The following is a 17,623-nucleotide window of genomic DNA, read 5'->3' on the forward strand; positions in this document are numbered from 1 at the left end:
ATGTAAATATAAGTATATAAGGCAAAATGAGCTCTCATGCAATTGAGGCTTCAGTGAACAGCAGAAGAATAAACTGAAGGGCCAGGTGTAGCTCTCAGGTCCTGTGTCAGGTCTCTGCTGGATTTTTCCCAAATTCCTAAGGACATGACTTCAAGATACTGTTCATCTGCTGTAAATAGTTTTTCCTCACTTTGCCCAGCGTCCTCAGATCTAATAAGCTAATAGCTCTGTGGGAATCACATGTTGGTGCAAAATGGTATTTTGTGGTTGTCAAACTATGTTATCTTCTGCATTTTTCTTATATTTATTAAAAGAAATGGAAAAAAAACGTGTTTTTCCAGCTAGTAGCAAAGTACCTGAAAATACTATTTAAAATTGGTTATTTGACATGTTAGTGTAAACACAATGCTGCTTCCTCCCTTGAGTTCGGATACCCATTTTATGCTTGAATGACTCATTGGTCAGTGATGGACTATATCACATCTAACATTAGCAACATTATTTACGCTATTAACATTAAGTGAAACTAGGTGGTTTTACATAGAGCTCTCATTTTGCACTTATGTGTATAGACATAAAAAATATACATCAATTATGATACAAATAGATCCAAATAAAGTTGTTACAGTTCTAATTAGTTACAGCAAAAGCTGCATTGTATAAAGTCTTTGCGCTGAAAAAGGTTCTTTTTCCTTAATGGGAGACGTTGACGTAAGCCCATCCCTGCCGGCGGCATGACGTCAGCGGGCGTGTCCAACAGAGGGCACAGGGGGACTCTGCAATGGGAGGTTTGTGTATTTCTTTACCTAAAATAACAAATAACGCTTATTCTACATTATCTAGCCCTCAGTTTTGCTATAATATGACCCGATTAGCTTGGAGTGACCAATATTACGACAGCAGTGGCAAGCTGAAGTTTGCGCTTTGCCAAAGATAATGTAACGTCTCATTCCAAGTCATGTTCGGGACTTTGAAGTTTCTTAACTTCGCCACGCCTCATACTCCACTCTTGCTAAAGTTTCGAGAGAGAAAAAATAACTGGCTTTAACGTTTCTTTTCTATGAGTAAACCACTGCCTACTTACGTACCCTTCCAAAGAAAAATGCTAGCCTGTTGACAAACAACTGCCCATATAACGAATGGCTTTAACGCCTCCGTTTACACCGACAGACAGTTTTTGTGAGCAGCTCACAGAGGACAGCACCTTCCTCAAACATGACCCGAGACTGGACACAGAAGTCGTGGATAAACTCATCCTGCAGCTCAACAGAATCTACCCGCAGATCCTCACTGACAAGGAGGCAACCAAAGTGAGTCCTCCTCAGCAGCCTTTTACTGTCTCTGTCGCATACTGACAGTGGTGCAACGGAATAACATTCAAGTAAAACAATGTTAAAAAAATCGAAGTTGTACTGCTCTAGAAATACACTGCGGTGTTTATTAGTGTAGTTGCAAGTGCATAATAAAACCAGTCAAACAGCAACAGAATGGCCATGAGCTCACAAGCTGTATAAACTATGCTGTTATTACTAGTTTGATCACTTGCATGCAGCATTTGGTTTCGCTATAGCTGTTTATGGTAGCTGCTATGGTTTATGCAGTGGTTGCTAGGGGTGTAGCAATCTAGAAACCCAGACCAAAACCACTATTGAAACATCTGCATACCTGTATCACAGTTTCATCTTTCCTTACTGTGATATATACGTGGAGGTGTTAATGTCTGGTTAAAGCTGCTGTGTTCAAAGATCATTAAAGTGTGCGCTGATTGGAAATACATCACAATAACGGATGTTTTTTGTTCATGTTCAGTAATAGGAAAGTTGTCAGGTCTGTGGTTTAAAAAGAAGAAGAAAAAGTGGGTTTGGAGAGTTGTTATAATTGTAGTGATTGCAGATTTTCAGAACCTCATTCTGAAAATGGAACCATAGTCAACAGGATAGCAGGAGTAAAGAAAGAAAAGCGTGAAGCTGCATAAAATTAAAATGCTCAAGCATCGTCAGGTGCCTTTAACATTGTATTTCAGCAGGCACGCTTACATAAACTAGTTTAAATTCCAGTAATAAATGTATTTATTTATGTCCCATCGCTTCAAGTGAAAATATTCCTATACAGACACCTGGAAAGCATTCACGGTTCTGAAAATCTTGAGGTTAAAACACCATAGTGAATGATTTCAGTGTAAGATTAACAAATAATATCTGTTGTTAACTGTTGTCCAGTTCCGAAACTTGGATGTACCCACAAGTGTTCGACTGGGTGAGCTCTTGACACACCTACAAGGGAAAGGAGAGGAAGCATGCAGGGAATTTTACAGGGCGCTTCACTTGCATGTTGAGGAGGTCTACTACAGTTTGCCTACAAGGCTTCACCTCAGAGGTTCGTCTCTGAAATGGCTTATACTCATATCATACCACTTTCATACATATCAGTTTTTTTTGGAGGTTATGGGGAGTAATTGTGGTTATATATGTAGGCATATTTTACATTTTATTCCATCCTGCTTCCAGATTCCTTGGATCCGCTCAAACTTCCACGGGTCATCAAACAGAGACATGCTTTTAATGACAGAGGTAAGATTTGGAGGGAGAGTAAAGAATTAGTGCCAGCATGTGTGCCATGTAATATACAGTGTAATTTATTTATGTATATAACTAAGAAACAAAACTATAAAACATAAACAGTGATGCTGCTTTTAAGCTATGAGGGCTTTACACATGTTTAAAAAATAACTTTCAAAACTGTGACAAAACTATTCAAGGCAAAACTTGTATCTAATTATTTAGCACTGACATGATGCCTAATTTTTTATGTGCTTCCTGTTTTGCAGGTCCCCTCTTCTTTATGGGCTGTTTCACTTTTGTAGTGGGAATGGCTTTCTTCTATTACTACAGTGGTAAACTTTTTTTCTCCCAAATTTTTCACATGACTTCATTTTATATTGTCAGGATTATATAAATGCTCATTTTAATAGTGTGAAAACAATTTTCACTTTTCCAGAGGTAATTTTTATTTCTTTCTTATTGTGTAGAAGCTAAAGTGACTGGAGGAAGCCGGGCACTTGGGATGGCTGCTCTTGGACTGAAAAGAAAAGCTCAAGAAGTTCTTATATGGTACACTGAGGAAAGCCTCATAAAGTAAAGGGAGTCTTCTTCAGTTGTTCTGCTCTTGCTGCTTTTACCAAAGCACAACACACTATATATTTTCAAGGGTTTTAAGGTAATCATGTACACAGTGCAAATGATATATACGCTTATTTTGCTTGTTTGCATTTGGTACTTCGCAATTGAAAGTATCCCATTTAAATGGTTTTGAGGGATTAATACAGTTGAGGTTAAAACTGGTGTAGGGAAATGAAATGGAGGATTTGTGCTGTGGAATGCTTCCACAAAACTAGTTTAAAACTTTTTTTCCCTAACATCCAACTTTATTACTTTTTTCAAACTGAGAAATTTGAAAACTAAATAATGGGGTGGTTCTTGACTTTAATCTATGATTTGTTAAGAACAATTTTTTTTTTTTTTTTTTTTTAAGAACTAGTTTTAAGCTCTTCAGTTAGGTCAAGAACAGCCCCTGGCTGCCATCTTGTGGTTAAAAGAGGAGCTACATCACTAAATTTACGTCTGTTTCATAAGAACTTCCCCAAATTCCGCCTCTCACAATACAAAAAGGATATTAAACGTGTGAACAATCCAGTGCCACATGGGGCAAGCCAAATCCATAAAAGTAATGCTTTAAATGTCTTTATAGCGAATGTTACAATCACGTGACTGCATCTACCAATGCGGGGACGGCTTCCTACCGCAGTGCAGTGTGGGTAGAGTTGCAACCAATTGAAAACATAAATATCGAATGTAACTGAAAACAGAGAAGACATAAATAGTGAACCACTCGTTTGAAGAAAACCACAAATGTTCGACCTTTTCAATTAGACTAAAGTTTGGAAGTGACACCGTGAGTGAAACCAAGCTGTGTCCTCGCGGGTATATATGACGACGTCCTGCTTTAGGGAGGTTGTGTTGTATGAAAGGAGAGAAGGTTAGCACTCCCCTTGACAAGGATGGAATTGGCCCTAGTGGCCTGCAACACACATACGGTTAAGGCATTGCCACCTACTTCGTGGCATCTCTAACCATGTTTTTTTTTTTAAATTGTTTTTAACCGTTCCTTGACCTTCCCCGTTACTGTTTAGCTGACTCTGTGTCACTTACCGCGCCCTGTTTTTCCACCGAGCAGCTGAAGAACGGAAATCTATCATACTCTTTGCTTCCGCTGTTTCGAGCAGGACGTTAATGTTTGTTAATGTCCTCGTTTGGCTTACCACTGAATGCACTGAAAACCCAGCGTCAAACTTCTCACTGAAGTAGTTACATTTAGTTTGCTACAGTTATAAATCCATATTGTATCATATAGTATGGATATTTTTGTCTTGTTGTTCATACTGTGCCTCTCCTGCCTATTTTAAATACTGTCTAGCAATAAATTAACTTGCACCAAATGTTGAAACAAATACAACTTCATAGTATTTTCTGTAAAAACGCACACAAGATATACTAGTAATGGTGCTTAAACCTTCTTCATGGTTTGAAGGTTAATTCTCAGGATGTCAGATGCTAATATTGTGGCAAATTGTAGTTTAAATTATTTTTGTGTTTGTGCCTTGTAATCAACAACCTCTAAACATAAAAATTTGACTTGTGGTGAAAATTAGTTAACATAAAGCCAGTTTGTCATGATTTGTGTGTCCTGTGCCTTACATGTGGGGATGCTATTTTGTAAAACTGACTTGTCTTCGCACAATAAACCAGTAACAACAACAAAAACACTCAACTTGATGGTTATGTAGTTTTATTTTGTATAACAAATTGTTTAAAAATAGGCAGTGTGTAACAGGAGATTATTAAAGGATAAAGACAGTGATCCTTAAAAATGCATTTAAAAAAGTCTAAAAGTAACCATATAATTCACAATAAACAAACAGAAAAACAAACAAATTCGTAAAGCAAGGAAAAAAGTTTAACCTGTTAACATCCACCAGGTCACCGGTAATCCATCATGAGTTAGGGTTTGGTTTTATTTCAACCACCGTTGATGAGGTGTAATACATTTCTTTTTGGTTCATTTGGGGTTTCCCATTCAGGTGAAAATTCTATAAAAATGGTAAATGGCCTGTATTTATATAGCGCTTTACTAGTCCTTAAGGACCCCAAAGCGCTTTACACATCCAGTCACCCACCCATTCACACACTGGTGATGGCAAGCTACATTGTAGCCACAGCCACCACTGGGGCGCACTGACAGAGGCGAGGCTGCCGGACACTGGCGCCACCGGGCCCTCTGACCACCACCAGTAGGCAACGGGTGAAGTGTCGTCCCCAAGGACACAACGACTGAGACTGTCCAAGCCGGGGCTCGAACCAGCAACCTTCCGATTGCAAGGCGACCTCCCAACTTTTGAGCCACGACCAAGAAACGTGGTGGACATTAACCAAACCAAAAACTCTTAACCATAGGTGGGTCAACAATGAGCTGGTGTATGCTAGGAGGTTGAAATTTTCTTTAGACAGATTTTGCATAGCTCTTTAAAAAATAAAGCAGTTAAGGCCCACTGTAAACATTATTAGAATGGTAAAGCTGTTACACATATAACACCTCTTACAGCAGCAAGACAGAATGAATCATGATGCACTCACCATTGTTAATTTTCTTTGGATTCTGTGGTAGTAACTGTGGCATACTAACCTGTTTAAGAACTTCAAAATAAAAGCAGGTGGTCTTCTTTAGCTGTTGTTTGGGAAACCTTCACAGTGATTGTGACTATTGCTCCTGATGTTTGTTTTCTGCATACAGACAATTACTTATTTGCATCAGTAACCTGAGCATTATAAGATCTGAGGTAACAGACTAGTTAATAGCCACATGAAATAAGAACTGATCAACACATGTAGGGGAGACTGGGGATAGTTGTAATGTGGGTCAGTTGTAACACTTCCAATTTCTCCAATCAGGGCTAAGTTTCAAATGATGTGACTCATCCTGTCACGGTCCCCGTGTCTCTCTGGTTGGCCCACGCTGGCTACAGGTTTTGTTGTTGTTAGTTTTAGTTTTTTGTCTCTCCTCCTCCTCTCTGCCTGGGTGGAGCTCATTACGGGCTCTCACTCTTGGCCCACGCACCCCTGTGGATGGTGTCCACCTGCGGCTGATCTGGCTGATTTCCCCAGCTGCTATTTAAGGCAGTGGCACAGAGCAGCTCACCGCTGGAACGTCGAACCACCTGAATTCTGGACCGAATCACCGGACCTGTCCAAGTGGGGCAGTGTGTGGAGTGTTGGAGCGAGTGCGGCTGAAGAGGAGTGCGTGTGTGCGGAGGAGCGGTGGCGGTGACTGAGTGGAAGAGGAAGCGTGTGTGTGGATTCCCCCCCCCTTCTCTCCCTGGAGCCCTGGACCCCCTCCCAACTCACTGTACATATATTTTGCACTAAGGTGATCCCTATTGTAAATAAATCCCCTTTTGTTTCCTTGAAAGAACTGTCTGCGCGTGGGTCCGTTCAGTAGCCATGACACATCCTGTGCATGCCCAATTCAGTTCTGCTATCACATGTGAAAAATCAGCACATTTTGTCAAACACAGACAGTTTAACATGAAAAAAAGTAATTTGTATGCCAAAAAGTAAGTTTTTCTATTTTATTTCAATTTGTAATAGCATTATCTGCTTTGCAGTTAAACTCATCAAACTTAAATTATGTTATTTGTATGTCTATGGGGATATATTCTGTGTAGGTCTTTAGTGCTAATGTTTTAGCCATTGGCTGTAATGTTAGCTAGTTCATGGCTATAGGAGTCTGGGTCAGTTGTAACAGCAACAGTCTGGGTTAGTTGTAACAATAATGCAGATGTTGCAACTTACCACACTATTACTTTAACTTATATTAAACAAGTTGGGGCAACGACATCAGCAGAGAGAGGTTCACTGGTCGCTTTAGTATATGCGGTTAATGCCATTGGCAACACAATTCCTCCACTGTTTGTGTTCCAACACATACATTATGCAGACCTCTGTGTCAGAGATGGACCAGTAGGAAGTACTGGTAGTGGAAATAAGTCAGGATGGGTGCAAGAAACAGATTTCCTCATCTTTCTGAAGCACTTTGCAAACCACACCAAGGTAAGCCATGATAAAAAGTAATGGAATTGCGATGCTGGTGAACAACTACATTTTTTCAGCTTCATTGTTATGTTCAAAATTGGTGCAAGAGTTGTAGGTTATAATGCCCACTGAGCCAATGAGGCCAAACTCAAGGAAGACCAACCAAAATGAATGAAATATTCAGTTGCAGAAAATTCCATAATTTGTCTTTTTTGGGGGGTTGGAATATGTTCAAAAGCTAGATTTCTGCATTCTGTCACACACACACACAGCTACATAAATGGCTCTAAGTGCATTCATGTGTTGAATAAACAAAGATTACATGTTAATGTTTTGTTAGTACCCTTATTTCATTGTGTTACATTTTACCCCAGGATATGTTACAACTAACCCAGACGATGGGGTTAATTGTAACATTTCACTATTCGTGTTTGAAGCCATACCATGCAATGGGTAATTGTGCTGCAGAGAAAATAGCTGCACTATTTAATAGCAGAGACATGTAAATACTTTGCATTACATTTTGAATCCACTACCTTCAACGAGCTCCAATTTACAGACAGAAATGTCAAAAATTTTACAACTATCCCCGGTCTCCCCTACATGACTGGCCATGGTCTGAGGAACTCCTTTTACTCAGAAACACACACACAGGAGACAATATAATGTAACTTGATTCTCTGAGTTCACTGGTTCTCCTGAGAATTACAGAAAAGCAAATACACCTGCATGCCAGCCAGTTTGGTGAATAAATATCTTGTCTTGTCTCTCCCTGTCTGGATGTCCTGCCTTTACTAAATTGATCAGTAGGGATTGAAAACTATTTAAAACACAATCAACCGCTCGAGCTGGGCTGCTGGACACCGAAGGCCGTAATGAAGACGTTGATAACCACTATGATAAAGACGAAAGCTGTGGTCACATTCTCCAAGATGTCCAATCTGTAGTGATTTCTTTCATCATTTAGATTCCACTTAACTAAACAGAAGAAGAAAAACATAATCGTGAGTATAGAGGAATGGAAACATTAGTCATCATTACTGTATGTGCACAGTCACTAGGAACTACCTCATTTCCTCACATGGGGGCAATACCGTTTTCTGTCACATCAATACTGAAAGATAAGATATGAATTAGCCGACAGCTGCTGCCCTCAGATGTATAATTAGTTCTTTCCTTCAGTGAGACACTACATAACAAGGCAATGTTTATGGGTCTGTTTATAATCAAGTGATACATGCTATCTAAATGCACCAAATCTTCACGTCAACCTTGGCTGAATGAAACCACCCGTGCTCTCAGACACGACGTGCAGAGAGAAAATGGAAAAAGCATCCTGCATGACCGCTTAACAAAATATCAGAAAACTGATAAAGCTGCAAAATCTGCTTTCCTATCCAGTGTAATTTCTACCAGTAGTCACAAGCCCAGATTTCTTTTTAATATTTTTATTCTGTGGTTAACCCCTGTGCCACTGTTCCTAGTGTAGCTTCCTTTGCACTGTGAAAACTTTTTGAAACATTTCACTGAAAAAATCTCTGCTTTAAGGTCCCTGCATTCACAGGCAGTGTTAGACCTAGATTCACTTTCTAAATGCTCAGCTGTTTTTCAGCAGTTTGAGCCAGTGAATTTTTCTGCGTTAGCCTCCTAGGACCTGGCGTCCACATATGGGGACATCACATTTTGGGTTATTTAGACCAAAATACTCAATTTTTCTCTACAAGGGCCTGATATCCACTTACGAGGACATTATACTGCCACTGTTCTATCGAAATTCTTCTTTAAACGAATATCCTCATATGTGGCTCTCATTTTTCTTAGAAACAAAAATCAGGTAAAAAAAAAAAATCGGGTAATTCTTTGTTTTTACATTACTGTACTGAGAGTGCGCTTTTAAGAGTTTTTAATGATCTTTTAACAGTCGACTCAGGTTGTTCTATTGTTTTTGTCCTTTTAGATTTGACTGCCACCTTTGACACAGTTGATGATAAAATTCTTTTATCAAGACTTGAACACGTTGTTGTTCTTTTTCTGTTACTATTGGGCAATACTCCTCTTCCTCTGCGTTGTGTTGTGGTGTGCCACAGGGGTCTGTTTTGGGTCCAATTCTGTTCTCCCTATACATGGGGTCTATTTTTAGGAAATACAACATCCCCTTTCATTGTTATGCTGATGACATCCAAATTTACTTTCCCTTGAATCTGGATGTCTCTGTCCCCCTGCAGGCTTTGCTAAACTGTCTACATGATGTTAAAGACTGGTTAACTCAGAATTTTCTCACACTAAATGAAAATAAGACTGAAGTTATGGTTTTTGGAAGTCATGTCCTTTTTGATAAGCTAACTGACTAAGCTAACTACCCTTGGTCCTCTTGCTTCTCATCTTTCTCAAACTGTAAGGAATCTCGGAGTGTTTTCAGGTAGCTCTTTTAAATTAGAGAAGCAAGTGTCCGCAACAGACTACTGCAATTCTCTCTATTTGGGTCTTCAACACTCATCTCTCCATCGCTTGCAGTTAGTCCAAAATGCTGCTGCCCGTCTTTTAACAGGTGTTAAAATGAATGAACACATCACTCCAGTTTTAGCAAATTTACGCTGGCTTCCTGTCAAATATCGTATTAATTTTAAAATTCTTTTACTTACTTTTAAAGTTGAGAATTTTGCTGAGAATTTTGGTTAAAAGGCTTAACAATCTTCCTTCACGTTATAGTACATGCTTTAAACTTAGACTTCACATAGCTGACAATGAATATTTGCCATTTTTGCAATCGATAAGAGAATCGATAAAGAATCGACTCGTTAAACAGAATCGAAACTGGAATCGGAATCGTGAAAATCTTATCAATACCCATCCCTAGACAGCGACTAGAAAAAAACAACTTTTAAATTGCATTTATGAACACATTTATGAATAATACCTATTTATCACTTTATAAATTAAAGTAGTAAAGATAATAACATTATGGTTTACACTGAATTAAAAAAAATTCTATAGGCTCATGTTTTGATTTTTTTAAAGGTTTCAAGCCAAAAATACCAAGAAAATTGTAACAAAGTTAAGCAAATGGAAATCTGGCAACAACCTCCAGACTTACCTATGAAAATGAGCAGAACTCCGACTAGGATTTGCAGAGTGAGAGAGATGCTAATGAGAATAATGAGGGGCACGTAAAAGGTGAAGCTTGGTCCTTGCTGCATCACTGCCTTCAGCTGGGAGGCATTAGCCATGAGCAGAGCTACATCCAACATGCTTTCTGCTGCACTCTTCTTATTGGCATAGTGGTTCATATTCAGGGATCTCTGTAGCCGCCTCTCATGGCCCCACCGCGGGGTCTGAACACAAACACAAACCCCAACATAAGTATAACAAAGACAGTGAATATTACACACAATCACATTTAACAGCTCTACTCTCGATAAAGCTCAAAACATTAATACATTCAGGTAAGTTACCGGTTTAGTAATTATTAAATTAAATCACAATAAACACACTTGAATGTAGTACTTGTTTTGCACAATTTAACTAAAAAGCACAGCGATCTTGTTCTGTTGCATAAACTGGGGTATTTACAAGGTTACTTTAATATACAGAAGAGGGAGAAGTCCTCTGCTGCTGCCATCATAATGGAATTTATTTCAAAATGTAACTGGCTGACTTTACAGTTTTGGTTTCCCTAGAACAACATGTCATGATTAAGAATGACTTTCTTTTGTATTCAGCTTTCGTCGGCTCCGAACTATAAATGACAAAAATAATGCAGCAGAAACAGGATATTTTTTGACTAAGCTTCACGTAAGACAAACAGCCCAGAGTTTGTTTATCGCCTGCTTTAGTCAACACATGACTTCTCAAATCTCACTGAATGTCTTTAGCAATATGGTGCATTGTCCATGTCTGGGTGTTGTTTCAACATGTCACATGCTGAACCTGAGAAGCGATGTGGACGATATTAATGGAAGTGAAAGTATTTTTTTAAACTGAACAGCAACTCTCATCAAGTAGAAGGAGAAGGAGTTCGATTTGGGCCAAATGTCATAAATAACACACATCCTCTTATTTCTTTTTTTTCCCAAGTGACCAGGTCACAAAAACCCCAAAATGACCTCTATCCAAACACAGGGGAAAGTGAGTGAAGACGCTTATTAACATCTCATGAATAAGTATTTGTTAGAGCATACATTTGACATCATACAGGGTGAAATCACCACACTTATCCCACTATCAGGGTTACATGTTTGATTACTGCGAGATACTCAAGATTATTTATTCAATACTGAACAGAAAGCACTAAAAGAGAAAAAAAAAGTAGTAGTTATCTTCAGTTTCTATTCCAAGTTAACTGGAACTAACAAAAAAAAAAAAATTAAAACTTTTCGTCACAGGAAACTATGGTCACTGGTGAAACCCCAGTTTCTCCTAATGAGATTCTCATACAAATTGCTCAAAGTTTCAGCTGGGTGGAAGTTTAATTGCCCAACAACACCAACCGTGTGCACCGGTTGGCAACATTATAGGCTGAGGTCTGACTCTGACTGCAGCCATGAAAGCCTGCCAGGCCACAGAGGGAGAAAAAGATACTTATGAGGTAGAATTGAGAGTCACCAGCTTTCACTCACTATATACTTAAACTCCTAACTGGTGCTCTCTCTCTCTGAGCTACTTTTTCTTTGTTTAGTCTTTGCTATTTTTAGCTGAAGTTTTCTAGATAGTTCACCACATGTGATAATCATCTTCCTTCAAGGGATACAAGTAGGCTGGCAACTAATTACAGTCCTATTTCCAAAACGGTTAGAACACCTATCGTAAATATAAAACTGCAAAGAACTTTTGGGGATTCCATCCATTAAATATCATTAATGGATGAAACCACGGTTACGGCCGACCGTGGTTCAGGGGGTCGGGAAGCTCATCTTGTAACCGGAAGGTTACCGGTTTGATCCCTTGCTCTGTCTGTCTTGGTCGTTGTGTCCTTGGGCAAGACACTTCACCTACTGGTGTTGGCCAGATGGTGTGATTTGGCAGCCTCACTTCTGTCAGTCTGCCCCAAGGCAGCTGTGGCTACAACTGTAGCTTACCTCCACCAGTGTGTGAATGAATAGTGGAATTGTAAAGCGCTTTGAGGGTCTCGAAAAGCGCTATATAAATGCAATCCATTATTGTTATTAATATCATCAAAGCATCTGCATATTTTAGTCTCTGTTTGACACTTGCAGTACTATCTGACAAACAGTTGAATGGCCCTGATCTTCAGATGAAACTGCACTAGCAGCATTCTTGCTAATTTCAAACACATTCCAGCAGCGTGGGTTTATAGTATATATATATATATATGTATGTATATGTGTATGTATATATATATATATATATATGTGTATGTGTGTGTATGTATGTGTGTATATATATATATGTATATGTATATATATATATATATATATATATATATATTAAATATATATAAAATTGTAGGTTGTGTATCCTTCAGGTGTTAATGGGGTTATTGAAAATGTGTATATGTGCGTATGTGTGTATATACGTAGGTATGGATAGATATATGTGTATATATTAAAAAAAAAAAAAATTACACATAACATATAATGTAATTACAAGGAGGTATTTCTGTAGTCTATTGATACTAGATAGTGGAAAAGGGGTGGGATTAAATAAGCTTATGCTTCTTCCTGCTCCTTTTTGAACATGGACGTTATTTGGAGTTGTGGTTGCTCGTTTTCCTTTTGTTTGCTTTGTTCATTTGTCTCTTTTAATTCTATTTTTTTTTTTTATACTTTTTCAACATGTTCAAAATAAAGATTCAATCAATCAATCAATAGTAAAGGAATTATGTCCTGACCCCACATTACTCAAAAAAACAAAAAGAGTCAAACAACAAACTGTTGGGTAAAAAGGGCAATGGGAACATACTTTGCTTTCTAGTGCAACAACTGATTTCCTCGATTCAAACATTGTCAGAGAGTAAGGCCACACCAATTTACAATTTTTAAGATCAATACTGATATATAGTGATGTAAAAATCCAATATATGCTCGCTGGCTGGTGAGTGATGACTTCTGATTAACAACTCATTAGCCAATGAGCAACCTTTTTAACTCATTCTGACCCAACTCGAGGGACTGACCTCACAAACTCAGCAGGGAAGTCTTTACAGAGGTCAAGAGAGAGAGAGCTGTTTCTATAGGACAGGAAGTGTTTTTACAACCACAGCTTTAACCATCTTCAGATAGAATTTTTTGAGGTACTTCTGAATTGGCTTTTGGTTTTCTATCAACATCTACCAACAACTGTGCTGCAACAAGAGCTATGACAACACAGTGGTAAACAGAATGAGCAAAAAAAAATTCCTCTGTTTCAATTTTTTGGACTCAGGGCTGCATTATTTATGTGATCACATCATCTATCAGCAGTATTATTTTATTTTACATATCAAAAGAAAGCCTATTACTAGTAAAGATTAGAAATCATAACACTAACATTAATGGGGCAATCTGGATGATCAGCTTGTAATACTGCGTTTAGTCTTTGACTGTTGCTCATGTGTGATGTGGTTTTCATTGTGTAGCTAACCAAAGGCCACCATAACCCAAACTACTATGGGAATGAGTGACCTTTGGCTGCCATTCCTGTTTTATATAATGTCTGTGGTTAATATTAAATCAAGCTGAATGTACTACGCAGTCTAAGGAGCACAGGAACTCTGAGGTGAGAACTTGGTGTATGTCTCTCACACTGACTTGATCATTATTACTTTTAATTATTACTGACATATCGGGAATGCAACTAATGCGACTCAAATTATGACTAATCAAATTCATAACTAATAGCTATTTAATAGTGGTAGTAACAAACTGATTATAAGATTCACTTAATCAAGTAACCTAATAATTTTGATACAACTCAAATGAGCCTGTCAATCATTAATGACTGGGTTTCTCTGCCTTGGGTTTGGATTACCCATTGCATACTTCAGAGTCTTTCCTGTGGACTACTATCGCAGAATAAGCAGTGTACCCCACAACACTTTATTGTAGCTTTCCACTGCACTCATCTGCTAAGGTCAGCATGCAGTGTATTCTCATGCAAGTGACACCTTGGACGTTTTGATAAAACACAAAATGTCATTGTTACTTTAATGTCATAGATAACTCTAAACATCTCATATAAATAAAGCTCCTACTGATCTCAGACTACGGACACAAAGGCATGTCAAAGGTGTACTATTTGAACAAACCACTTAGTTACATGTTATCACTGATTTTGGGTGAGCTGGTCCACCTGATCCACCTGATCCTCCACAGAACAATGCTTAAACTCCGTCCTCATGTATCATGAAGTAAACTGAGCCTTTGGACAACAGCAGATGAGCTCTCTCTCACACCACAAAACCAAGTGGAAAATGTCAGAAAATGTTCAAATTAGCCTTGGAATTTGAGGCAAATTAAAGCAAACCCCAGCTAACTGGCTACAGTTAGCTCACTACATGTCTAATACTTTGAATGACACAAGTTCAGTCACTCTGGTCTACATCAAGCGACATTATGAGGAGGAGTGAACAGATGAGAGAAATGGGGGGGAAAAAACCCCGTGTAAACCGGGAATATCCCACACTGCCACAAACTGGGAATTATTTCTGTGGGAATGTGCGCTTGGCTGAGCCTGAGCAGGATGTTAGTGGGGGCTTAATATTGCTAAACAAGAATTTGTTGGCAGTCCTTACCTCTGCCTCGCCGTTTTTGTCCGCATCGCCGGTCAGTTCGAAGTTTTCAGTAGCCATTATTGTCAATGTTTGTCGAAGAGGATGTTCATGTAGCTCCGCCGTGGGTCTCTGGGAAGCCGCGGCTGTAGTCGGTCCTTACAGGCTTGTACAATGAATATGTGAGGAAGAAGGACGAATAGCTTCAGACTACCGCCCCTAAAACATGAGGGCGGCTGTCCTCAGAAAAGCGGGGGACTGATAGCAGAACTGCGAGGAGGGCTGGGTATCACTATACTATATATATGGGGTTAGTACGACACACTTATAGTAACAAATACACATAAATGGAATTTTATTTGGATAATTGTCACACTTATTCGCTGACAGACGGTTGAAGAATGACTTTACTGCCATCTAGTGTGGTAACACTGTATTGCCCTTAAAACAAAAACCAGAATTGGAATAAATGAACTGACTCTTTTTTGCACTCACATTGTATTTATATCCAAGGCTGTCCACTGAGAGGAGCTCACTCTCTTTTGAACCAAAACAAAAGTAAAAAAGTGTAAATGATGTGCAAACTGCCAATAAAATGTAAGGATAAATAACGTAATCTGGTACAATAGTTTGAGGTGTTGGAGAGCATTGTATACCTGGGCTGTCAGTCTGTGGGGCACAGAACCTGTGAGAGACCAGTCGTATATGTGGAGCACAACAAGTTGAATTCATATGATTATATAAGGAAAAGAGACAAAGAATTTATTTAAAAAATTAGCGTTTGACATGTGAACTATTTTTATTTTTTGGTTTTTGAATGTGCTACACTGTCTTAGATATAACTTTACCTGTAGTCGACCAAAGTAAAAAAAAAAAGAAAAAGAAATATATATATATATATATATATATATATATATATATATATATATATATATATATATATATATATGTATATATATATGTATATGTATGTATGTAAAACTCCAGGAATAAACAGTTCCTAAACCACCCACTACATGATGTCATAGCATCATATATTTGTCACCAGTGGATGATGATTACGTTTTACAAGATTGCTTTCTACTACAAGTCAAGTATCAAATTAAGTACGAAAAAGCAAGTCAGATCTTTCAGCTGAAATGTCGAACATACTTTAGGTGATGTGTGAGTGCTACATAAGGCACAGTGAGGATGACAGGACTGTTTAATAATTGTTTTTATGGGCCTTTAGAGCGCCTGTAACCACCCACCAACTGATTCCCATTGCTCCCTGCGTTACCCTGGTGATCTTTGTCTCACAAAGTCGACACTATATAAAAAAAGAAAATGTTAAACTCAACTTTCCTGTTGACAGGTGTGGAGAATGTAAAAATACTTTCACAGTATAGTCTTAGAAAGAAAGAAAGAAAGAAAGAAAGAAAGAAAGAAAGAAAGAAAGAAAGAAAGAAAGAAAGAAAGAAAGAAAGAAAGAAAGAAAGAAACCTTGATACTATACTGTGTGCTAGATTGTTGGGCTCTAAATGAGGGGAATGGCAGTTTCCACATTTTATGGCCAAAAGGGAGGGTAAGTGATAATATTGCAAATATTTTGATTCTGTTGCTTAAAATCAAATTGTTTTCTTCAGTTTGAGACTCCTAGCTTTAGGATTTAAGAGATGTATGTCAATTTTACCTTTTTAGTTATTTATTTATTTATTTTTTACCTCTTTACTTTTAATCAGTGTCCTTTGTAGGGACCTCGCATTTTGTGTTCAAATTATAGGAAGCAGAGGGCAGCCTGAGGCAGAAACGATTTTCCTCACAATCGTGGACAAGGAGTCAGACCTAGAGCTGTCAGGAGATGAGAAGCACAAGCATCAGCTTAAAGTTTGACAGTATTAGTATTTATAGTATTTATTCTAAAAGTGCATTACACCGTACCTTTCCTGTCTTTATCAATTCAATTTAGATGATACAGAAATTGGGTGAAAAAATGACAATGCTGCCCACATACACCAAGACAGTTGGTCCTCTGATTACATCACACAGAAAATAGGAAACCAGATTTTAGAGTAGAAAAAATGTCACAAGCCAAACGGAGGTGCTTCATCTCCGAATATGGCCTTAAAACTGCAAACATTCATCAGCATATCTGTGTTCACAGCATGACTCGGATAACATTAGATCCATATTTAGTGGTTCCTAGTTATTGCCAAACCAATAAATCAGGACAGATTCTTCAAGATTAGTCCATCACAGAAACAAATGAGGGGGAAAAGATAGCAGTTGAGAAACCAAACCTCAGAGCTCCACATCTTCAGAGCCCTGCCTTACACAATACTTGGTATCCATAATTGATATTGGGGTCATCATTTTGCCCCAGATCAGGTGTCTCAAAAACTGGTTATGTCCTCCTCTGAGCTTCCACTTGTTTTATTTTGGTCAATTATTTCTTTGTTGTAACAATGCTTTTTGGAAATAAATCTCATAGTGTTAGAAAGCCTGTTTATTTCCCCTTAAATGGTGCCACACTTGTAAGGAAAATGCATTTGTGGATTGAGCAGCGAGTTGAGTGTGTGGGCTGGGCCCTTATAAACTTGTCAAATCTTCCCTGCCAATGCCAAACAGCTTATCCAATACTGACTTCTGTTTTGAGCTTCTGGTAAGTAAGTAAGTAAAATTTTATTTATATAGCACATTTCTAGATAAAAAGATCACAAAGTGCTTCACAAAGTATAAAACAAAAAGTCAGTACCCCAGGTGCTGACAACATTTTTTCCACTAATTTTGCTGA

At 38.3% G+C, this 17,623-nt stretch overlaps 2 protein-coding genes and 1 non-coding gene across 3 annotated transcripts; 2 read left to right on the forward strand and 1 right to left on the reverse strand.

Annotated features, from left to right (window-relative positions):
• The first annotated feature begins 705 nt into the window (after nt 1-705).
• On the forward strand, nt 706-4,822 carry card19 (caspase recruitment domain family, member 19). The gene is made up of 6 exons (XM_086292485.1): nt 706-788; nt 1,171-1,310; nt 2,220-2,376; nt 2,508-2,570; nt 2,828-2,893; nt 3,029-4,822. The coding sequence occupies exons 1-6, from the start codon at nt 782-784 to the stop codon at nt 3,136-3,138; spliced, it is 543 nt and encodes a 180-aa protein (XP_086148611.1). The 5' UTR covers nt 706-781; the 3' UTR covers nt 3,139-4,822.
• On the forward strand, nt 4,014-4,141 carry LOC147330734 (U6atac minor spliceosomal RNA). The gene has a single exon (XR_015129323.1). It is a non-coding gene; the product is annotated as a U6atac minor spliceosomal RNA (small nuclear RNA).
• A 12-nt stretch (nt 4,823-4,834) lies between the features above and the next one.
• On the reverse strand, nt 4,835-15,186 carry ninj1 (ninjurin 1). Its single transcript, XM_086292486.1, has 3 exons — nt 14,875-15,186; nt 10,240-10,477; nt 4,835-8,123 (listed from the first exon to the last, which is right to left on the reverse strand). Exons 1-3 carry the CDS (start codon nt 14,929-14,931, stop codon nt 7,981-7,983), a joined length of 438 nt encoding a protein of 145 aa, XP_086148612.1. The 5' UTR covers nt 14,932-15,186; the 3' UTR covers nt 4,835-7,980.
• Nucleotides 15,187-17,623: the final 2,437 nt, after the last annotated feature.

This window comes from Aulonocara sp. 'chitande type north' Nkhata Bay, linkage group LG5 (genome assembly GCF_057382095.1).
Source record: "Aulonocara sp. 'chitande type north' Nkhata Bay isolate Kocher_YH1m ecotype deep benthic linkage group LG5, A_spYH_male_GT1.1, whole genome shotgun sequence".
In the NCBI taxonomy this organism is placed as follows: domain Eukaryota; kingdom Metazoa; phylum Chordata; class Actinopteri; order Cichliformes; family Cichlidae; genus Aulonocara; species Aulonocara sp. 'chitande type north' Nkhata Bay.